Below are 22,490 nucleotides of genomic sequence, written 5' to 3'. Positions count from 1 at the left end.
GGCATCGCGCCGTTTTCGAGCGATCGCCGTGCTCGCGATATCGACACGGGCGACCATTAAATCCATTCACCTGGCCGCTTTCGTGCCCAAGGAGTCCATACGTGGTGACGGCGACGACGGCGGCAGCGGCACGGGGGAGGTGGACTCGATTTCGAGAGACCACAGGCCGGAGGTTCCGCAGGCATTATGTGATTCGAATCTCGGTATTATTCTATAATCTATTCCGCGGTGATGATAGTGTTGGCGGTGGCGGTTAGGCTCGGTTGCATGCCGACCGTGGTTTGTTCGACCCCTGCACGCCACTGCCCACTCCCTCCGACCATCAATAAGCATCCCTCCCTCTCGCAATGCGCGCGTGCACTCCCGCTGGGGGCAGGGATGCGTGGATCACCCCGCACGACGAGAGATACTCACGTGAATCGCGCGCGCACCATGTTACCCGTTGTAAACTCGCCTGATATGCAAGTCTCTGGGTTTAAAGCCTGGTATAAGACGTTGTAACCTTCTTGATTATGGTTGCGCCTGGCGCTGTTGGTAAGAGAGCGAAAGGGTCGCGCGGTCGTTGTTATATACCACTTATTTGCTGCATAATGGCGGGGGGATGTTTTGTCGGAGAAAAAAGGAGGAAAAGAAAGAGAGAGAAAGAAACAGGAAAAAAGGAAAAGGGAAGGTATCGCCGGAGAAAAGAGCGAGGCGAGATAACGACCGAGACGTGAGGATACGCTGATTTATGGAATTTGTAAGAAATACAGTAGAATACGATGTCCTAAATTATCTCTCCCTCTCTCTCTCTCTCTCTCTCTCTTTCTCTGGCTCGATTGAAATTTATCCCGATCGGTTTTTGCGCCTTTTGCGTTCCGCTGGGACTACACATAGATACATAAGCGCGATGAATACGATAGCGGATATTAATATCAGTTTACTAAACTATTAAATGCATCTACGATCGCCATAGAAATTTAGCGGAACTTTCATGGGTGCTTATATTCACGCATGCGTGCACGCAAACTACAATATATATTGTATAGTTATGATTAATCAGATTTACGGATGTAACAATAAATCTGATTGGATCTGCGCACGTAACTACGATAATGCTGTAATCGGCGTAAGCGTACCGGTCGCCGATCGACCGGAAGTTATTGTCGCAAACAGTTTGGGATTTTATCGCAGAAGCAATTGTAACGCAAACACTCCTTCATCACGAAACGGCGTTCTCGGTTTCTCGATTGTCAAAAATTACATTAATAATCGTAGATACCATCGGAGATCGAGCTGAGCTCCGAATTCTCGGAAGTGCATACAGAGCAGTCGTAGCTTCTGACCTACAACCCCCGGGAGCGTGGCCCGGGGCCACGACCCCTGGACAGTTTCCACACGCCTCGTAATCCAGGGATGAATCCCCAAGATCCACGGCCTGGTTTCGCCAAAAGGTCTTCGAGCTCTCGACTTCTCGCGGCCGAAATCCCGCCCGAGGTTTGCGTTTTTACTATAAATGTAATCGGCGATTGATTCTACGATGGAAATTTTTGACAATTTTCGTCCACCCTGTTCTTCTCCGACATTTTTAGCGAAATCTTGGATTCGCGAGAAAACTTTAAACACGTAAAAATTTCATCTTTTTCTCCATTTTACGTGACGAATGAAGAAACACATTACTGCATCACTTAATACCGAGGTAATTTACATAGATCAAATCATGGAAAGTAAATAAGGAGAAACAGTCTCTATAACAACCTCTCATATTTGGTAATTTTTTTACATATAGCATAATTTCATTACTATTCTTTTTTTCATCGCATGAACGATATTTGTACCTTGTCGATGAATTTTTCATGCTTTGACTCACGTGCAATTAATCGTACAATATTTGATGCAATTACGCGTGAACACACATAACTCGAAGCGAATAAACTGAAAGCGTCCGATAATTTTATGGAACTGTAATCGACGAAAAAGCGATTGCTGCGGAATAGGTCTGCCGGTTCGCTGGCCGATCGATCGCAGCAGCACCGACCTCGTGCGTATCTGATGTCAAAGGTTTAATTCGTCGGCTTATGACACTGTCGCAGAGGTCAAATCGTGAAAAGCGTTCGCTCGAATAATCTAGCTCGAATAATCTAGCTGACAATAGCTGAGAATAGACGAGAATATCGGACTATCTTTTCTGAATTATTGAATCACAAATCTAAAGAAGGCAGATGTTATATGCGAAATAAAAGTCAAGACTATTTATAACCGTTGCAAGATGACATTTGAAAAAATATTACGCTTGGTGTTAGCGATTAATAAGTGTTCCATTACAACAACTTGTTGTAACATAATATAGTTTGTAACGTTTCTGTAACACGATTGTAATGGCTGCAAATAGCCCGGCTATATCTGTGGTATTAAGTGCAATGAACCGACCGCGTATTAAGTCTGAGAGGAAACTGCGCTGGTGTTAAAACGAGCTGATTTCTAACGTACGTTTATTAGACTAAAGAAGAGAGCGTATTTAATTGTACTATCATTAGGAGATGCGGTATCGTCTCGACGCCAAAAAGGCATGTAAAAAAAAAAAGATCACGATTTCTATTGCCTTTATTACCGTTACATAATCTGTAATTGTCGATTATTTACACGATGGACGCAGCTCTCACAGAAAAGTAGTAAATGAAGGCTATGTATAGTCAGAACACGTGCAACGTCTTCAGTCGACTTGGCAATTAATCAGATTATTATCATCGAATGTAACGGTGGGGTTAAAAATTACTATAATTACTCGAAAATTGATAATGACATCTGTACGGGGGGGGGAGGGAGGGGAGGGATAACGATGTTTGATATAGCGCGCCAGGTTGGGAACCATTCTCCCAAAGAATTTCACGTTAAACGAGCTCTCCGCGTGCAACGGTCGTTGCGAGAAAGTATGGCAGCTACGTTGCACGTCCGAATTTATGGTATCGTTCGATTACCCGATGCGTTCGAGCCATTTGCCGCAGGTAATTCTGCCATCATGATTATGGCGTGCATTCTCTCACATTCGATGCGACGCGTAACGCGTCGCCCATATTCTCTTATACGTGACAACGCGTAGCTGTACGAAAACATCACTTTCGGGGCTTTTAGCGACGCGAATTGGCTTGATCTTTTGATGTACGACTCGCTAATAAATCCTGAAACTAAAATGTTAGAAGAATAATTTCAAATTAATCCTAAATTGTCGAACGAATGTTGAAAAATAGCTCCTTGAAGCTTCTTTAAAACATCAAGGAAGGAAAAAATTCAGTTAAAGGATTATTGGAAGAATATCATATAAATAGGTAAAAGCAAAGGTCCTCGAGATTTAATAATTTGTCGAATAATTTTAAAATAATTTAAAATAATTGATTGAAAGTCTTTTTCGGCTTTCGCGACTATATTTATTATTCTTACAACCCACTTTTATAAATATCATCTAAGGTCGAGATAGAAATTCGACTCGGTTGTAGATCTAGACAAAGAGAGGACGAGAGATGTCGATAAACTGCCGCTGAAAGCAGTAACGAAATTGAATTTGGGGGAAGATCGATACCTCAGTCTGATCTAAAGCTACCTAAGACTATCCTAAACGAGTTTGTTCCGTGTACGAGGAAAAAAGCACCGGAAAAGATCCAGGTGAACCCTTTGGGCAAAACACAAAGTGGACAAAAGATCCAGGGAGCGCATCGTGAACATCGCGATACAAGTGGGTGCGCATAAATATTTGATAACACAACGAGATAGGCAGCGGCATCGATACAACAACGCTCGTGTCTGATGGAAGTTTTGTGTGTGTGTGTGTGTGTGTGTGTGTGTCTGTGATGTTGGCGAGAAGGGGTAGAAAGGGGCCGAGTACGAGGGGCGCTTTTGGCCGCGCGCATAGCTCGCATACCGGGCCTTCCTCGCATGGTATGTTATAATTAGTGTTCCTCCTCCGTGCACGCACGCAACATCGATATGTCCACGAGCTTCGGAATACTTCCCTAATGAGATGGCAGCGATAAACAACGGGTTAAGTGCTCGCGCGCGACCAGGCGCGTCCGCCTATCCTCCGCGCGTTGCCCGTCTATAAGGGACACGCCATCGAGAGGATCGTATCCCGCGAAAGAGCTGACGAGTCGCGAAATGTATCGTCGCATAACTCTGTCGGTTAATGAGCGTGGCAAGTATAAGAAATTCCGCCTGCTCGCGAAATTGTAAAATGCGCGGCAGTGTTAGAGCACTCGATTCACATCAAGTTTTTCGATATGCATTGATGCGACGCGTCAATTTTCCCCTTGTTTTCCGAGGGGGGCGAACGAGTATTTATCTTACGATTTCGTTGCATCCCGACGCATGTGTGAACGCGTTAACTGGTGCGTCCTCACGAGAGATGCGCGGACGAGAATTGAAATTTTTCGGGCGTTTTCTAGAAAAATTGCGCTTGTAGATAAATCATACAATGTCTATTCAGCAGTCATCGCGAATGTATGTTTGCGGAAAGAAATAAACGCACGCGAAGGCTAAGCGTATCTCGGCTCTTGGCATTTAGCTCTTGCCGCAATAGATTTACATTGTATATCTCGCGTGCACGACGTAAGCATGTTTTACAACTCTGGCCAAATAAAAGCGTCGGCAGAAATCACGTTTCCTTCTTTCTTTTTTTTTTTTTGCAACACGAAAATTTTACTGGTCGCGCGAATCAGGTCGGCGATAAATCGCTGACGTTGAAGGCTAACGCGAGTTATTAATATAATAATAAATTAATAATAATAAATTTATTACAATGTACAACAATGAAAAGCTACAAGAGATTAAACATTATAGATTGAATGTGAAAGAGGCAAAGAAGTACGCGCAAATGGTGAGACACTAACAATACTGGACTATTATGAAACCTACCAGTAATAACAGTATAAGGTGAGAGAGATGGGAAATGTGCATAATAAATGCACGAATCTCAGACGCACACACACTCCTATTCACACATGCAAAACACGTATACACATATAACCTACACACACAAAAAAACACATCTATAATTTGGACTCGCGTCTAATAGTATTGCTCGAAAGAGTATAATGCACATAAGAACAGGTCGAATAAAATAAACTAGATACTAGTTTAAAGAGAAAGCAATCGAAACGATGAAACAAGAGGCCGCAACGCGAAGAGAAGATAAAGAAAAGAAGGATTTTTTGGAAGACGGTAGTTTATTGCAATATTTGACAGTACAGCTAGTAGGGGAAAAAGGAGCGCGGAATTTAGAATTAGTAGAGTAGTGATGTGAAAGAAAAGACAATAGGTCAATAAGACAATGACATCAATTTATTCGCAGTGATAATCGAGGTACTTCGTTTATGCGATTAAAGATTTTCCAGTCTTCAAATGCGATAAGGAGAATTTCCATCTCTTCGTTCCTGTCCGTGATGTTAATTGTCGCGTCGTACCTCCGAATCGCGTAGGGTAGACCGGGGACAAAAGTAACAGGGTACAGTTGTAACATCGTGAATATTTCTTAAATGATAAAAGGTACGTGTGTGGGACCGCGAGGCGAGATTCGCTAGATGGAGCGGCATTTGTTCCTTAGTTCATTGCCGCCCCTCGCGGAACGTGCACGTGTGCAGAAGAAGAAGTTACTTTTTTCCTTCCTAAAGTAAGTTTTCTTACGTGCATAAAATCTGAAATACTTTTTGTTCTTTATGCCGAAGGTATAAGGTTTTATTTTTATATGTTTTAGTGATTATCTATGTTGATGATTTGCATAATACGATTGACTTTCATCCAGATATTTATGTAAAAAATTTACTTCGAATCATAAAATATCATTAGGGGACAATTGTAACATCAATGCCTGGGGACAGTTGTAGCGTTACAATTGTCACCGTTGCTCGGGGACAACTTCAACTTAACCTAACCCCGTTTGGTTGGCCTTATTTTAGTGTTGTTTTTTACAATGTTATTTGTATTTTTCTTCGTAGAATGCCGCGAACAAGAAAACGCAAGACGCAACGGGGCACGAAAGAAGTAAATTTATACGAACAGGCGTTTGAAGAGGTTATGAAGGGTCAGTTATCCATTCGTGCGGCTGCCAAAAAGTATGACTTGTGTCATGTAAAAAAAAGAAATCTAGCCGTGCTACCGCTAAAAAACAAAAAAAATAGATTTTTTTGCGTGATTCCTTTATTTTCAGTTTTTATATTAATATTAGATTTATATTTATAATATTATAAATTTTTTATGTTCATGTTAGAAGGAAAGACAGAGAGAGAGAGCTTATTTCTGTTTCTTTTTTATTTTATTATGGTTAATTTTTTAAATATATATGATTATATAAAGTCTTTCAGTTGAGAAAACAGTATTATTTGTTTTTATTTGCTATAATGTAAAAAAATACTGATATTTTCATGTAACAAATTATTTTATCATTAAATTCGTAAGATTGATTAATTAAACCTACTAAATAACCATTATTTTGTTTATAAATGATGTGGTACAATCGTCCCCTTCTGCTGTTACAATTGTCCCGGGGGTTGGGACGGTTGTAACAGTATTCCTCATATTCTTTAAACAATAATAACTTTTTTTCTAGTTACATTACTGAATTCAGCACAAAATAATTTTGTAGTTAAATAAATTCTACATCTAAAGGTACAGGTCTTTTTTACGTAGATATTATATTTTAATTGTTATAAAATCTTAAACTCAAAATGTTACTTTTGTCCCCGGTCTACCCTAACCCACGCTGGTTTATTGGCGTCATTGATCGCGTGACTTCCCGCGAATCGTGCCGTAGCACTGTAGCACTTTGAACTTGATCTATTAATAACGCCGCAAGAAGATTAATCGCGTCGCAGTCGCGCCCTCGTGCCCATCATGAATCAACGGATCTGAAAATCGTTTTTTTGATCTCGAGTCCGGCGCGCGCGTCCGCCGTGAAAAATGTCCGGGCCACACGAAAGTACCGACCTTGTGTGCGGGAGAAAAAGTTTCTGTATTAGCGTCATTTACTCTTATTTGCCGCGACAAACGTCGTCGCCATTAGGATCCTAGTGCGGTACGATCGCGAGAGAGAAGGGAGACCGCAATTGTAGGTCGTCCTGGGACGAATAGAGGTAGACGGCGCGCGTTGGTAATGCGCGTCCGTGAATTCGCGAGCTTCTTCCTTCGTGGCCCCTCGCCACTTTCTTCCGTAATAATCATTACGCTGGATAGCCCCCGGAAACGGTGCCCTGGAGGTATAGGTGCGCGGGAGATACATACACCGATACCGACACCCCCCCCCACCCCAATTATGTTTCATCAAGACTTTAATTCGGTACTTTGAACACCGTAACGCAACGACCCGGGACGAACGGAATTGCTTGCCGAGTACCTGTATCTGAAAAGGCGCGGTTGGGAAATTAAATATCGCAAGGAGTCTTGCCTCTCGGCATGGAGATACACTTTACGCGAATATTCGCGTATTCTTTAAGAGTACGGCGCCAATTTGATAATAGTTATTGTTGAAATTCTGCTAAGCGCAGTCAGTGTGACATTTAAACGATAGAAATTTTAGAAGGTGCTTTTGAAAATGGCAATTACAATAATTGAATCGTCATCCATCTCATGGAACATATATATTCGTCCTACTTTTGCATTATTTAAAAAACGTTCGGTAAAAGTCAATTTAAAAATTTAATTAAAACAGGAAAATTAAAAATTTAAATGTCGAGAGACGCATACAATACTATGATCCTAATATGCTGTGGAACGAGATTAAACCATGTTTAATCCGATCTACGCGCGATTGTATAAAGTCCTGCAGTGAAAAAGAATGCATTTATAATGAAGTTTTATCTGATATCCTCGCAAAATCTCTGATGTTACTATAACGGTGAGACGAACAGCGAAGAGGCGTCCCCATCGTTATCAATTATAACGCCGATAAAGCCGCCAAACTAAATCTCGGAAACATCAAGCACAAACCACCCCTTATGCTCGTCGATTGAAATTTATCGACTCGCCGTAATTACACACCACAGAAGTTGATTATGCGACGTTTGATTCCCATTAGGCGCGTGCATTTAAGTACCGCGATGCGGCTCATAAAATGCATTTAAAATTCGCATAAAAGTTTAGTTAGCAATTAACGGAAACTCGAAACTTGGTTCTTTCAGAAAGTGGCACTCGCGAAATAATTTAAAATTAGAGTCAGGCATGACGCGTTTGAAAGAAACACACACTGATGTTTTCTCTTCCCTATAATATATGTATTGCGATATACAGCATATTTGTTTATACAGTTAATACAACAAAAATATTTTTTCTTTAAGAGAAAAAGAAACGCGAATGAGAGATTATTTCTTATAATTTTCGTGATGTTAAACAATCTTCAAGATACTCTGTGATATAAAGTAAAATTTCTTAGCACGCCATATATTCGTATGATTATATAGCATAAATAAGTAAGTTTGACTTTAAATCTCTCATAATCAGTGATTGATAGATCAGAGTTGATTTTTACGATCAAGATTGTATTGAGTATTAAAAACAATATAAGAAACGATTCATTTCTGGGGCTTTTTTCCTGTTAAACTGTGTAATTTTTCTTTTTATAATTAATATTCTATATTTTATATATATATATATAATAAAAAAAACTGCAAATTATTTCCAAGCTTAACTCAGGTAAATCCCTTCATTGTAAAGCGGCAGTTGATTACGCATTCGATTGTAAATCGGGGGAAAAGAGCATATCTAAAGGTTTGTCCTCCCCCGGGCATTCCCGCAGTATCGATTTGATGACGACGGATCGAGCGGTTGGAGAAAAAAACGAGGAAAACCGTTCGAGAGAATCGGGGGGAAAGGGAGGATTGCATACCACAAGCGGTGGCAAAGGTCGGCAGGAAAAAGTACACGCGTCGGATATACGATACGTATATCCGTATATATGTATTCGTTATCGTGAACCGGTTAAACGTTTCCTACCTCTATTTGCGTTCTGTCGAAATACACTGTTTGTCTTCAATCCGCGTGGATCGAAAAATATTGAAGAGGTCGGGCATATACGGGTTAATAGCACGCCTCAGCGATCTGCACTTCGAAATGCAAACTCAAATAACGCGTACGATACCAATAGTCGCATTGCGTTTAATTGAGCGGATTCCCTGCGTCGTTAAAATTTTAATGATCGCTACGTAAGTGTTATCGGCGATCCCGCCCGTAGGCAATCCTCTGCGGAAGTTGCGGAAGCTCTGCTTCTAACGCAGGCACGTTCAGAAATGATGTTTCTTGCGAGGCCGTTTGGGCAAACGGAAAAGCGGGGGTAAAGGGATCGTATGTGAACGTATAATTCGAGGACCGCTTATTTGTAAAGGAGAATATCGTGCTGAAGATGTGGAATACGGAAAGGGAATTTCCGTCAGAGGCAGCGGAACACCGACGAGCCAGTGGTGATGTACGTTTAATAACAAGAGGTGAGTCGGACTTGTACCACGATGTCGTAATAAAGAAGGGCGCCGCAATAGGGGCGACTTTACTACATATTAGCCGCCAGGATCGTAAATCCTCAGAGTACTTGGAGATTTTTAGAAATCCTACATATGAACCGAAAAACGGTAAAATCAAAACACGGATTTCCACCGGAAATCATTGGCGGCAGTTTCGATGATTGTCACGATAAATCGTCAGAGGCTTTGATCACATTCTTTGACGTTTTGAAGCAAATAAAGATCTTTGTGCAATTTGCCACAGTTGCTACGCAACACTGATGCAAAGATTTAGGCGACGAAAAGCACGTTAACCCTAGGTATACACAGTGGGGTCTCGGAGACCCCAGATCAACTTTCTATTTCCGCGTTTCTGTTTGTAGACCGCACTTTTTACCTGTATATCTCGAAGCTCTTTAATTCTATCGATTTTTATACATTATAGGCCAGTTCTTTGATCAATTCTCGATCGATTGAAAAAAAAAAAAAAAAAAAAAAAAATAAACTAAAATATATCCATTTTTACTGAAGTTACGATAACAAATGTGGACGAGGTCTCCGAGATCCGACAGTGTATAATATGTCTGTAAAATGAGACTGTGTATACCTGAGGTTAACATTAGGATATAACATATAAATAAAATTTTAAAATTGTATCACTTTTCATCTCTTTCTTCAAATTATTTAATTCATGTCTTCTAAGACTATTTATTAAGAATGTGCTTCTAAGAATTATTTTTGTAAATTCCTACCGCATATTTCGTTATCTAATTGAAGCTACAGTCGTTCTGTAGTCAACACAATTTCGCAAATGCTAATTCCGCAGAAATTTTGCATGCGACAAAAACGAAATTGCAAACTCACGTGTACAATGGTACTCCGGCTTCGTCTTTAAACCAGAAAACCATGTGCAGCATGTCTTCGCCGGGAGGAGTTATGTCGCACGGCAATTCGGCAGGCCTCCCTTCGACCACGCTGATATTCACCAACGGAACTGAAAACAGATGTTTTATTTGTTTAAATAATCGCTTTATTGTCTTTGTAGCTGATGCAATATTAATTAGAAGCCTGTGGAGCATTCCCTTAAAGAATAAAAATCCCGTACCTTCGCAGAGGTCTGATAAACGAATTCTTCTCCAATCTTCAAAAGCTCGCCGCGAGAAACGAATTTTATAGACAATTTTTCCAGCGAACACTTATGGAAAAGGAACGATGTAGATACGCATTCATATCGATAAGCGATATTCGTGTGTGACTCGATATCAGAAATACCGACGATTTGCTGGTCGGTGCCGGTTGGACGATACACAAAATCAGAGATTTTGCGATGGAATTAAGAGATTCGGCTTATGAAATTCCGTTTTTCTGTGGAACATCTCCTGATCGTTGTCATCTTAGTTCGTAACACATCTCTCTCTTTCTCTCCCTCCCTCCCACCCTCTTCTCCTTTCTCTTTCTCTCTCACGGTGACCGGAGGCGCAATCCGGTTGGACCAATTCAAGTAAGTGGATAGCTCGTTGGTCAGATCTCGCACGGGAAGGCCAATTCCTTTCGTAAATTTCCGGTAGGCTATTTCCAAGAAACGAGTTTCCATTCGATTCGGTCGGCTGCCTCCGTTCTCCTCCCGCGTGACGAAGCGGACCCGATATAGCCGCTACACGGGGAGGAAAACCATGGCATACGAAGACCGTGGCGCCGTTTTGTTCGTGACGCAAGGGTCCTCCGGACTTTTTGTCGTTGACCGAGAAAGAAGAGAAGCGACCTGGCGTCTCGCCTCGCCGCTCTCGATTTTGTCACGCGCCGGGACATTGGATAGCCGCTGGTTCCTACCGTCGAAATGTAACGAGGATGAAGCGTCTCCCTGCCCGAAATGAAGGCAACAACATGGAAATCTATCTTTTTGTCTTTCAAACCTTTTTGCTCTACAGTAGAGTAACATATAACATTACATTGAGTCGATTTCTTCGTATGGACTTATGGACGTGTATTACTTTGTGATTCGATGTTATCTGCCTGCTATCACATCTGTGAAGTATCTCATCTAAGAACGATAATTCTTTAGGAAAGAAACGTAACGTTTTTTTCCTGATATTTATTTCTGCGTTTAACAAAGTGTAGCTCTTTTGTTCTTTTATTCTCTTTTTTCATACAATCATATTTGATATTTGAAAGTTTGAAATTAAATTGTATCTTACTAACAATATGATATCATGCCAAGTGTCAGGAAGATAACATTTATTCACCAAAATATTTTATCGAGAGTCGAAACATCGAATTGTTGAACTCTTGTTTTAACAAATCTAAACATCAATTTTTTTTACCTTAGTTTCTTGCCAATAATCGACACAACATTTACCATAACCAGCAACTCACGCTATTCTGGCTTTGGGTAGAATTTTAAAAGACCTTATCAGCACGAGCAAGGGACAAGTATAAAGATTAGCATAGGCTTAGTATTTATTGCATGCCTCCGGCTCCAACGACGGGCATAAATATTGTTTAAGGGCGACTCTTTATCATATAAACGCCCCGGCGGCGTAACGGTGCTCATTTGAATTCCCACTTTTTCCAGGGCATAAAATGGGCTTCGCTGACGCGCAACAAGCCGTTTACTTCCTCTCCGGTTACTGGAGTAGTTGCTGGTGCCGTTGCTACGGCGGTGCACCAACGGTAGCAGGAAAGCCGCAAGTCTTCGCCATTGTACATAGGAAATGCAAGAAACCTTCGCAGATTCGTTATACTTTCATGTACGTATCTTAACTACAATGGTTGGTTTAGCATCTTGTTTTTCTACGTTATTTAATTACCGATAAATTTAAATATTATAGCATACTTAGATTTTGGAAAAAAAAAACGTATTTTGAATGGAAATAAATTAACTGCAATCAGTAGGAAAGCGAAACAATTATTCACGTGAAACTTGCACTCGAAAATTTTTTCACACGACGTGAAAAAAATGATACATATATAAAGTTGTGGTTTTTATAGAAGTATCGGAATTTAATTTGCTCGATTTTTTTATATCATCACGTTTCCGCTCGTTTCAATTTGCAAATTATTAAAATTATGAGCTGTTAGAAGACAATGAGGCTTTGCAATCTTGTCCAATGACTATATATTATTAATGAGGCCGTGCTAACGGCCTCATTAATAAAACGAAGTTGAAAGCGACCGCGATTTATCTTCACCCATACTTTTTATTGTATTTTTGTACATGTCACCTTTCATTCACACTTTTTTCTAAAATGTTTTTATATTGATATGATCTCATTAAAAGTTTATCTAAAAGAGATAAAAATGGTCTTTTTTCATCTAATTACTAATTCTAATATATTGATTTCAAAATTAGTCAATTTCAGATAATTTCATGTCACCGCTTAAATTCTTAAATTTCATATCTTCATTGTTCGAACATATTTAATCAAGAAGATTTTAATTAAAGTTAACGAATTATTGATAAAATTTATAATATTTGAGAAGGAAACGGACTGTAAGTACGCCTGATTTTCCTACCTCCTTTTGTTAATTCACGCAATTCAACGACGTCGACAATCGCGGCTTTCACATGGCACTGAAAACGCCTATTAATTGATCTCGAGTCATTGGATATTGTCTTCTATCTGGAAATCTGCGTTTATTCGCAACGATTACACGTTTATATTTATACGCCGGTGAGCACGAAAGCAACTGTCGATGGTCCATCAATCGTTCGCTGGCCGATGCGTGTACTTTAAATACCAGAAAAGCCTTGAAAATCGTTTCGATTAATGAAATTCCGCAACACGTCCGCAATTAACCCTCAAAGACCCGAGGCGCTGGTCGAAATGTCCAGTGGCGCGCTAATGGCGGGTGATGGGTCGTGTAGCATTCGAAACGTATTTAATGAATTCATTATCGATCCAAATCGGCATTCGGTCTCGCACGTTTCGCTCAGAGCCATGCGAAACAGGCGATTCCGAAATTGATATGTGAGATCGTTTCGCGTGAATCGTTATGTCAAAACCACTAATCCCGAGTCTAATTCTAAAAATTAGAGACAAAATCGAAAGGAAAGAGTGAGCAGTTTCAAGTTTGCCAATTCGCGAAATCGGAACGGTCCGGCGTGGCGCGGCGCGTCGTAACGTTGATTGGGCAAGTTTTTCGATCAATTCGCGTCGCGCGTCGAGAAAAATTTCACTTCGTCGATTGGCGACGATCGTTTTTCGTTAACGCGACTGTCGTTTTCCACGTACCGCCGATAAGGGAAACGTAGCGGGAATAATACTGCGAGTTCAGAAACTCGCGTCGTAACGCGCGCGTGTGTGTGTGGACGTTCCTTTTAAAATAAAAATAAAGAGAAAGTTTTGAAGAGCTGATTCGCCGCGTACGAAGCGCCAGCGTGCAAAAATACAGCCTTCGAACGACGTCTAATGGAAAAAGAGGATGTCATGAAGAGGATGAAGTTTCAACCAGCGCGAGGAAGGGCTCGATAAAGTTTAGTCAATATCTGCGGGAAAGTACGGGAAACGGATATGTGTCGCGTTCGGAAACGTAACGGACGTGTGTCGCTCGCGCAACGCGTTTTTAACACGTTCAATTATATACCCGCCGCGGTAACGACGACAGATGTTCGGTTACATCGCCGTGACGTTGTCACTCGTATGTTTCAAAATGATGTCTTCGTTAACAATTAACAGCGCCCGCTCGGCAGCTTCGCGAGCGTAATTACAGCGAGGGAGGGCGGCGGCATACGCGCCCGAGAAAAGTTACATAATTCTATTAATAATACCGGGCCATTACATCTGCGCGGAGAGAACCGCGTGAATAATGAAAACTTCCCGACAAAAACTTGGTCGTGGGAGGCATTAATTGCTAATGAGGAGCTAGAGATCAAACTCATGATCTTAATGCGACCCGTCCCAGGAAACATTTTGAGAATGTCACCCCTCTAATTCTTTTTCCATCCGTTAATATCGCGCAGCATGTGGTGCAGAGAAGATTGAACCCAAGTTTCCGTCCAAAAAGAGGAAGAAAGAAAAGAGAGAGAAAGAGAGAAGCAAGACTTCCGTAGGTGGACGTCCAGGACGTCCAAGTCCGTTGTGTTCTCCCCGGGGGGATTTTCGCGTGAACTTTTCTGAACTTATACCCCGGCGTTCTTCGCCGAAGCCGCGACATGACAGTGAAAGCAGATATTTTCATAAATCACCGGGAGCGACATAGATTGATCGTGTCGCTGTATCGACGTCGCCATTACACCGTAATCGCTCGGGCCCGGATATACGTTAATGGACGATGTCGCTATACAGCATGCAACTTAGGCACGCACGATCGTCTCAAAGCCACGGATCTTTGAAAGGGATGAACGTCGGAATGTTTATACAGTTCGCGTTTAAGGTACACGTGTATACATATACGCTCTGTGTGCATATTTATATTATAATGTCTACATTATATTTATACTCGAGTAACGTTAATCGAATCTTTTATTCGACTGTTGTATATCGAGCGGATTTGCTAACTAAAATAATTTCACCGTGATAAACCGATCGCTGTGAGTTAACGTTCGACACGTGACTCAAGATACTTGCGAATGTATCTGCCGCGAATTAGCTCGCAATAGGAAGAGTTTCGTCGCATTACCAGCGCAGTTGGTACGGTCGGACTGATTCAAGGATAGCGACCGAAACGTGGTGGTACGTCCGTTATTTAGGGGTAGTTAAGTATCCTGAGCACCCTCCTGTTACCCTCGTAACACTTCTCTTGGGCTGGTCTCCTCAACTTGGCAAACCCGTTTGCTTCCACTAAGCGTATCAGCCTCACCATTGTCTACGCTCATTGTCCCTCCCTGCCCACCTCCCTGCCCTCTCCTCTTCACGTCTACTTCGTGTCGTATTAAGTTAAAGGCAGCGCCAGCTAGGACAAATTAGCAGCCGCGTTAATCAGTTCCTTAATTTTCCGCGGTGGCCCCACCGAGGTGGAAAATAGAGGAAATGCAGTTCCGCGAGTTTTTGCTCTCTGTGAATCACGGCACGGACCCGGCACGGAGAATCTATTGTTTGCGAGAAACGTTCCTTTTGCACCAAGTTTTAATAGCGAAAAGTCGTTTCGCGATACCGGTGGTAAAAGCTCATCGTTCATAAAATCGTAAGAAATTACCGAATCGATTTCCAAGCTCCTTAAATCAGCTTGGATGATCCAGCACGACGTCATACCGTCCACGAATCGTATTTTGAGAGAAAAAACTAAGATTTATAATTATATAGTTAAACTAGCACGCGTCGCCATTGATGCTTTCGTGTACCCGTATTCGTTCTATGACGATTGCAAATTTCTTGCTTCGCGTGGCAGACTTCCCCAAGGACGAACGCGCCGCTTTTGTTTCGAATACGATACGCGGACAATTTCACGGAGCTTCGTCAGAGAACAGCGCTGGCACGAAAAGCGGTCCATAAAATCCGCGCTACTGTTTTTGTCTTCGAATTCGTGGTGAAATCGGTGAAACCAGGCGTGGCGTGCGGCTCCCGGGGCCCGCGCGCCGGGATTTCGCGTCCCACCCCGCGGAGGCAACACAACGGGGGATGGGTGTTGGCGCGGACTGCGGCGAAAGTGGTAGCGACAGCGGACGGCGGGCGAGTTTACGCTTTATTGCGTATTTACATATTTCCACCGAATCCCCGTGACGTTTCATAAAATTCAACGTCTTTACAAGGGTCGACGCGAGACGCATCGTCGACACTTTATACCTTTGAATTTTTGTGACGAAGATTTGCCCGCGCCGCTCCGGTGACAGCGGTCGAGGTTCCGTTCCGCGGGGGTCGCGATGCTTTTATTTCTTCGAGCATCCAGAGAAGATCGCTTTAAAAAGACGAAATTTCCCTGCGATCGTGGAGGTTCGGTGACCCGTCTGCGCGTTCTACATCTGACGCTTCACCGGTGTGCGACTGCAAAGCGCCATGGGAAACGATTCCACAGGTTCCACCGCAACAACAACGGTTTCTCAATATAGAACTTTCGTCCGAATTGATATGTATGAGAAGCATATTGTGCATGCGATACATAGGTTTGTGCGTCTTTTTCCTTCAGCTTGTACATTCTCCTCGGATGTCTTTGAAAATATAGTTTCGATTTAATATGAACGTAAGTTGACGTAGAATTGATAACTGAAAAGACTGTATTCGCGCGGTGTTGGTACGGTGTGTTTAAATCTTCGTCCGTATCGTGTCTATATCATCGCTCGGTGTTTCTATTTGCTACAAAGCGTGTATAACGATACTTTTACCAATGCAAATTTCATAAATGATCTCTCTCATATTATTGTAAAATATGTCATTATATGTAAGATAAAGTATTAACAATTCCTACAACGCTGAACGTGCAGTACATGTCGTCGAGAACTCGTAAGAAACAAATTGTATTACATTCCGTTACATCTTCGTCTAACAATTTTCCCTACACAAGCAATTCTCCATGGCAAGATACTTTATTCCCCTCGGGGAATTTAATCTCATGTTGCACCGTATCGAGCAAGTGTCCGCGATTTTTCTTGTCAGCTGCACCGACCGACCTGTTGGCAAATAATTTCCTCGCTGGACAAAACGCTGGCTGCGGAGAGCGAAAGGGAATTCATTGGACCGGGCCGCGCTTTGTCTTGGCTAAACTCTCCTGCACGAAGCCGCCTCGCGAAAGTTCTCGTCGGCTCCATACCGCAGGGATTAAACTTGGTACGGTTCTTCGGGGTAGATCCTTCCAGGGTAGGGTAGAGTAGGGTGGGATAGGGTAGGGTAGAATTGGTAGGGCGGCCATCAGGGTATATCGCGGAAAAGCTGGCCCCGGACCGAACTCACACCCTCTCCATCGCAACCGTCGAGTCGCAGCGTTAAAGCTCCGTTAAAGCCGAACCACGTAAAATTAATTAGGACGTTTACGAGCGACCCGGTTTCGGCAGGCTGCCTCCGACTATGACGCGGCTCTCGTAAAATTCGACGAAAGAGTGGATTAACCGGCCCCTGCACTCCCAATTCCTTCCTGCCGCGTGTGGAACCGCTCGAAGAGCTTCGATTTTGCGGAATGAAAAATAATAGAGAGCCAACGTCGCGAGGATCCAGGTGGATGATACGGGCTTAGCCAGATCGGATGGTTAGTTGCGATGAGGTACGGTAACACGTTTCGCTTCGACCCCGAGATCTCGTGGACCATCTACGAGCGCGCCAGGACAATTGCGACCGAGCGTGTAGAAACCGTACGGGGCAATTTGGATTACGAGCGTGTTATATTCCTCAAACGCACTGGTTCTCTACCATTTGTTTCGTTACATTCGCTATATATATAATATACGAGTTATTTTATTTCGGCAGATCTATTTAATACATGCAGGCTAAGTCAAAACAAGATTTTTGCATTTCTGTATATCTTTTGCACCGTATAAAATACGCTGGGTTTAAAATTGTAAAAAGTCAAAGTCGTTTCCTGTGCGACATCTCGTAAAATTCTCCCACAAGTTGCTTTTCATTTATAATAAACGGCATAAGTTATATAAGAATGATAAAAGGATTATATCAAATGTTAAACGACTCAACTCCGTACAAGCGGAGCTTTATAATTTAATATTATATCTCGCGACTCCTTCCGGAAGTTACATACGAGCGCACACTATTATCGAATTCGCCAAAAACCTAGTTTATTCCGTAATCCGCAATCGCGGATTTCCGCAGAGGTCCGGCGTATTATGGGCGCGCTTTGGGCTTCTCTCGTGCCGATTTACTAGTTGAATCAAGAGAATCAGGATATCCTGAAAACACGCTGCCAGGCGTTCCAGGGCAGCCTGCCGGCGCATCGCTACATCGCAGGGGAGTCGTAGTTTGCAGGAAAGCAGGCTAATTGAGAGGTCGGCCTCCGGAGAGTAGAACGAATCGCTTAGCTACCCCACTTCCGCCCTTCCATCCTTTCGTTCCCCCCTTCCCCCACTCTCTCTCTCTCTCTCTCTTTCTCTCCTTCTCCCTCTCACTATCTCTCCCTTTCCCTTGAGCTGCAGAGGTACGTTTACAGCGTAACGACGTCGCTTTGGAATTATTAATAGATCCTTACCCCACGAGATCCCCATTGTTGCCCGAAGACTGGTTCCCTCAGGCTTCTTTCGTGGGTGATAACTGTCGCTGCGGAGGGTGTCAGATATATGCGACGAGTGCAAAAGAGTTTTAGAGTAAAAGAAACTACATGTGTGAGACTACATTCAGTCTTTCAGACAAAATGACTTAAAGATAATTAAAAGTTGAAATATTTCAAAATTCTCCCACTGATAAAAAGAAAAAACAAAGCTTTGATTTTCAATGAGCAAATTATATAAATATTTTACTTATATAGCTTTTTAAGACGCGCGAGAGATATCTGAAAGTATTTTTCTCACTTAACTTTTAAATGGCAAAAAAATTCGTTGAGAATTTTATCTTCGTGTCATCCGCGGATTAAATTAAATGTTTCAGATTTACTTGCGCAGCAGTGTCGAACGCTCTGTATTGAAATTAAAGTTTTAATCGTAATAAAAAATATGTAATATTCATATCTATCAAAAATTCAATAAACAGTTAATTACCGGATCATAAGACTCGCATTAATACATCATCGTCTAGACGATTAAGACGATGTATCTTTTAATAGATTCTGCACCGGATTATATTAATCTTGATACGTCGACAATTTTAACACAGAAGAGAAGCTTTTGAATTATTTGCGCGCACACGAGAACAATTTAAATTTAAAATCTCAGCTTAGTTTCTTGTTCACTTTGATATTCGCAGTCTGGTAAAATGCAAATCTCCATTTTCCGAAATACAGTAGTATGCGATAAACCATTGTAACCCAGCTTCTACAAATATTTTATCCCGTACCCCTGTATCGACGCTATTCAGTTTCTCATCGATGCAATGATTTATGTATCACAACGTGCAAATCGCGTAATATTTTTGACCCTGTTATGTGGAGCGTGTGTATGTATATCCACGCTGCGGTGTCCTATACTCTCAATATTTGATGGTTTAAATTCAAACAAACGTCTATATGCTTTAACATGTTTTAATCAAACGTATTCGCTTTTTATGTGAAGCAAAGATCTACTTAAAAATAAAGGATTGACCGGTTAATGAAATTTAAAAATTCAACACTGTATATAAAGGCTCATCAGTATATCAAATATTTGAATTAATCAGGCAATTAAAAATTCAACATCAAGTAATCTTGTTAAAAAAAAAAAAAAAGACAAAATGGGTCAACCGATGAAACAGGACCCGACGGACAGCAGGCGAAATGGGCAGAGCAGGATTATAAGGTCGCGGTTCATTGCGTTCACTGTTATATATGAGGCGATAATAAAAAAAAAAAAGCCAGACATCGTGGACGCGTTGTATTTCACGTGGCGAATGGTAATTTCCGCTCGCGTTTTCTGGCGACGCGACGCGCGGAGTGTCGCAGCTCGCGCGATTAATTTCCTCTCGCCGACACATATGCCATGCGGAAAGGCACACGCTTCGAACGGGCGACACAAGGCGTAACAGAGTCGCGAAGGGTCGCGGACGTACAGCTCCTCGGCATTGATGCGACGTATAACATCCCGTAATGCGATGAACGTTACGGCGCGGCGGCCGTAGAACGCGTCGCGTCGCGTCGGCGACGTCTGACGTCGGTGTTGCTGGTAGTGCCGTTGCTGTTGCATTGTGCAGTGCCCGGCACCAGCCCGCGAGACACTGAGTTACGAGCCACGGAAGGGAGGTCGCGGCCACTTCCGGTTGTAATGCAGTTTGCGCAACAATGGGAGCCACAATGGGCCAAGGGACCCGCGTAACATTGCGCTCCCTTCGGAGACGTTGGCCTTTGACCGAGGATCAAAGCGCTTCCCCCCACATCCCCGACCTCGTATAATTCGCGCGAAACCTTTGCGGGATGAACCTGATCTTCGTGGCGGATTCATGGCCAGTGATTCCGGATCATTCCTTAGGGTATATCGATATACAATTATCCTTAATCAACTGTATACAGCGAATTTTACTTGGTATACGTGACACGAATGCGCGAAAATACGGAGATAACATTTTCTCGAAACAATCCAGTAACAATTTTTAGAGCAGAAACATCGAAAAGATATAGTATATGTGTGTATAAGTAGCGCTCACGAAAAGAAAGCAGAGAATAAAAATCTATCGAGCTCATTAAAAAGTCCGATAGAGCTTGCGACTGCAGCGCAAAGGGCGTGATCATTTAACAGATTTTCAACTGCTGGTAGGGTTTCAGGCAGGAACGAGAGAGAGAGAAAGAGAGAGAGAGAGAGAGAGAGAGAGAGAGAGAGAGAGAGAGAGAGAGAACCGGGCGCGGTGAATGTATTTAAGATATCTTTAATTAACGTACTTTCATTGCAAATCTAATCGACGAGCGTTAATGAAAGCCGTTGAAGACGGTTTCTTCGTTCCAGCCGCTTCTTTTATTATCCTCGCTATCTCACAGAGGTGGAAGGTATAGAATTGGCGGCAAATGAGCGGCGCGGGCGCCTTGGCGTTGTCGGCTCGCTAAGGATGAGTCAGCCAAGAAGTTCGCCAGTTTATCACGCTAGGAAAAAGATATGGACTCGGAAAGAAGCGACTAATTGAAACGTTGCTTCCGCGCGATTGCTCCGAATGGCAACGAATTGTCGATATGACGTCGCGCACGAACGGCTTTCAAAAGGCGATCGTAATTAAGGGAGCACGCGTATTCGCAGTTCTTTCTTTCTTTTTAGTAAACTAGAAAAAGATCTGATAACTAATAAGTCGGCTTCGCAAAATGTTCACTGGCAAATATTTCTTAATTATGAATTACGAAATAAATATCGCGGGCATTACAGCGAGTCGACAGCGCGAGATTGAATTAATTTCGGATAAAGAATTGGCGTCGGCGGACCGCTTGAGAGATCGTTAGGGCACAGCGCGATGAAAGGGGTGAGACGTAAAAGGAGAAGGGGGGAGGCAAGGTAGACTTCTCGCAAACGTTCTTCGAAAACTTTAAATAATGTTTGTAAACTCCGCCCGAAGTAATTCGCGTAAGAAAAGAGAATTCCAGATCCGCGGCGAATGGAGGGATTGAGTTTGCGACAACTTTAGAAATAATGCCATGATCTTGCGGTCGATTATACTTCGACGCGCAAACGGATGACGGATAAACGAAGGAAACCCCGCGGATTGTGCAGATACGGTAAATGCATTCGCTCCCATTTCGACGAGAACGAGAATTAATTATTCCCTTATGCATCCAAAGAACATTTGATCGATAAATTACTTATATTTTTGTTATTTTAACACGATTATTATATCAGTGATGAATATACGGATTCACGTTTACCAATTTCAAAGGTCACGTGTGGATTGATTGATTGATTATTAACATCAAAGTTCAAATTTAACACCTTTAATGTAATAAATGTGTTCGGGGTATAATTTAATTTAAGACTTACGGTAAACGAAACGAGTTACCGCTCGCCATTATTTATTAATATCCCCGAGTATATTTTCGTCAGGTCGGATTACGTGCCTCGAAAGTGGCTTAACGAACTTTCTTACGAGATTCATAAAGTCTGTAACCGACGTCGTTCGGAAAGTTTTTACGCGCGGGGAACCAGTAGAGCACGCCTCGATTTTGGAGAAGCGCTTTATCGCTCGCTTATTAACAATCCTCCAACTTTTGTTTCTCCTCGCAATCCGGTAACTATCTTCAAAGGAATGCCTCAAAACATATATATATATATATATATCCTTCATTCTCCCTTTTAAAGATCCGCTGTGAGACGTGACGCGGAAAATGCTGTTGCGCAGCGAGCGAGAAGATTTTTCACGCAAAGCGCGATCGCTGTAAGCTGTTAATATTTTTTTCTTTTTTTGTTTAATTCTGTTGTCGGGATAAAGTAAAATATGTGTGCAACAGAATCAAAAATGTGTGCACGCAGCGGCGCGCAGTCCTCGAATTTTCCTGACAATACGGCTTTCGAAGCTCGAACGAATGTAATTGTTTGATCGTCGTCTAGTTGGTAGATATGTACATACG

At 42.3% G+C, this 22,490-nt stretch overlaps 2 protein-coding genes across 4 annotated transcripts in view; one reads left to right on the top strand and one right to left on the bottom strand.

The window, feature by feature from the left end:
• The window catches only part of LOC143904367 (kin of IRRE-like protein 1), a 360,894-nt gene that overhangs the window by 180,747 nt on the left and 157,657 nt on the right, over positions 1 to 22,490 (bottom strand). For all 3 annotated transcript variants that reach the window (XM_077418993.1, XM_077418992.1, XM_077418994.1), the window contains one exon: positions 10,317 to 10,446. In XM_077418993.1, the coding sequence (XP_077275119.1) occupies positions 10,317 to 10,369 (53 nt within the window). In that variant the 5' untranslated portion in view covers positions 10,370 to 10,446. The remainder of the gene's footprint in view (positions 1 to 10,316; positions 10,447 to 22,490) is intronic.
• Positions 1 to 22,490, top strand: part of LOC143904369 (uncharacterized) — a 74,596-nt gene that overhangs the window by 38,082 nt on the left and 14,024 nt on the right. Inside the window, exon 2 of the mRNA XM_077418997.1 lies at positions 12,025 to 12,199. Coding sequence (XP_077275123.1) covers positions 12,025 to 12,199 — 175 coding nt within the window. The remainder of the gene's footprint in view (positions 1 to 12,024; positions 12,200 to 22,490) is intronic.

Source organism: Temnothorax americanus, unplaced genomic scaffold (genome assembly GCF_048541705.1).
Source record: "Temnothorax americanus isolate GAGA-0224 unplaced genomic scaffold, ASM4854170v1 Scaffold51, whole genome shotgun sequence".
NCBI lineage: Eukaryota > Metazoa > Arthropoda > Insecta > Hymenoptera > Formicidae > Temnothorax > Temnothorax americanus.
This window is presented reverse-complemented; position numbering and strand designations above follow the sequence as displayed.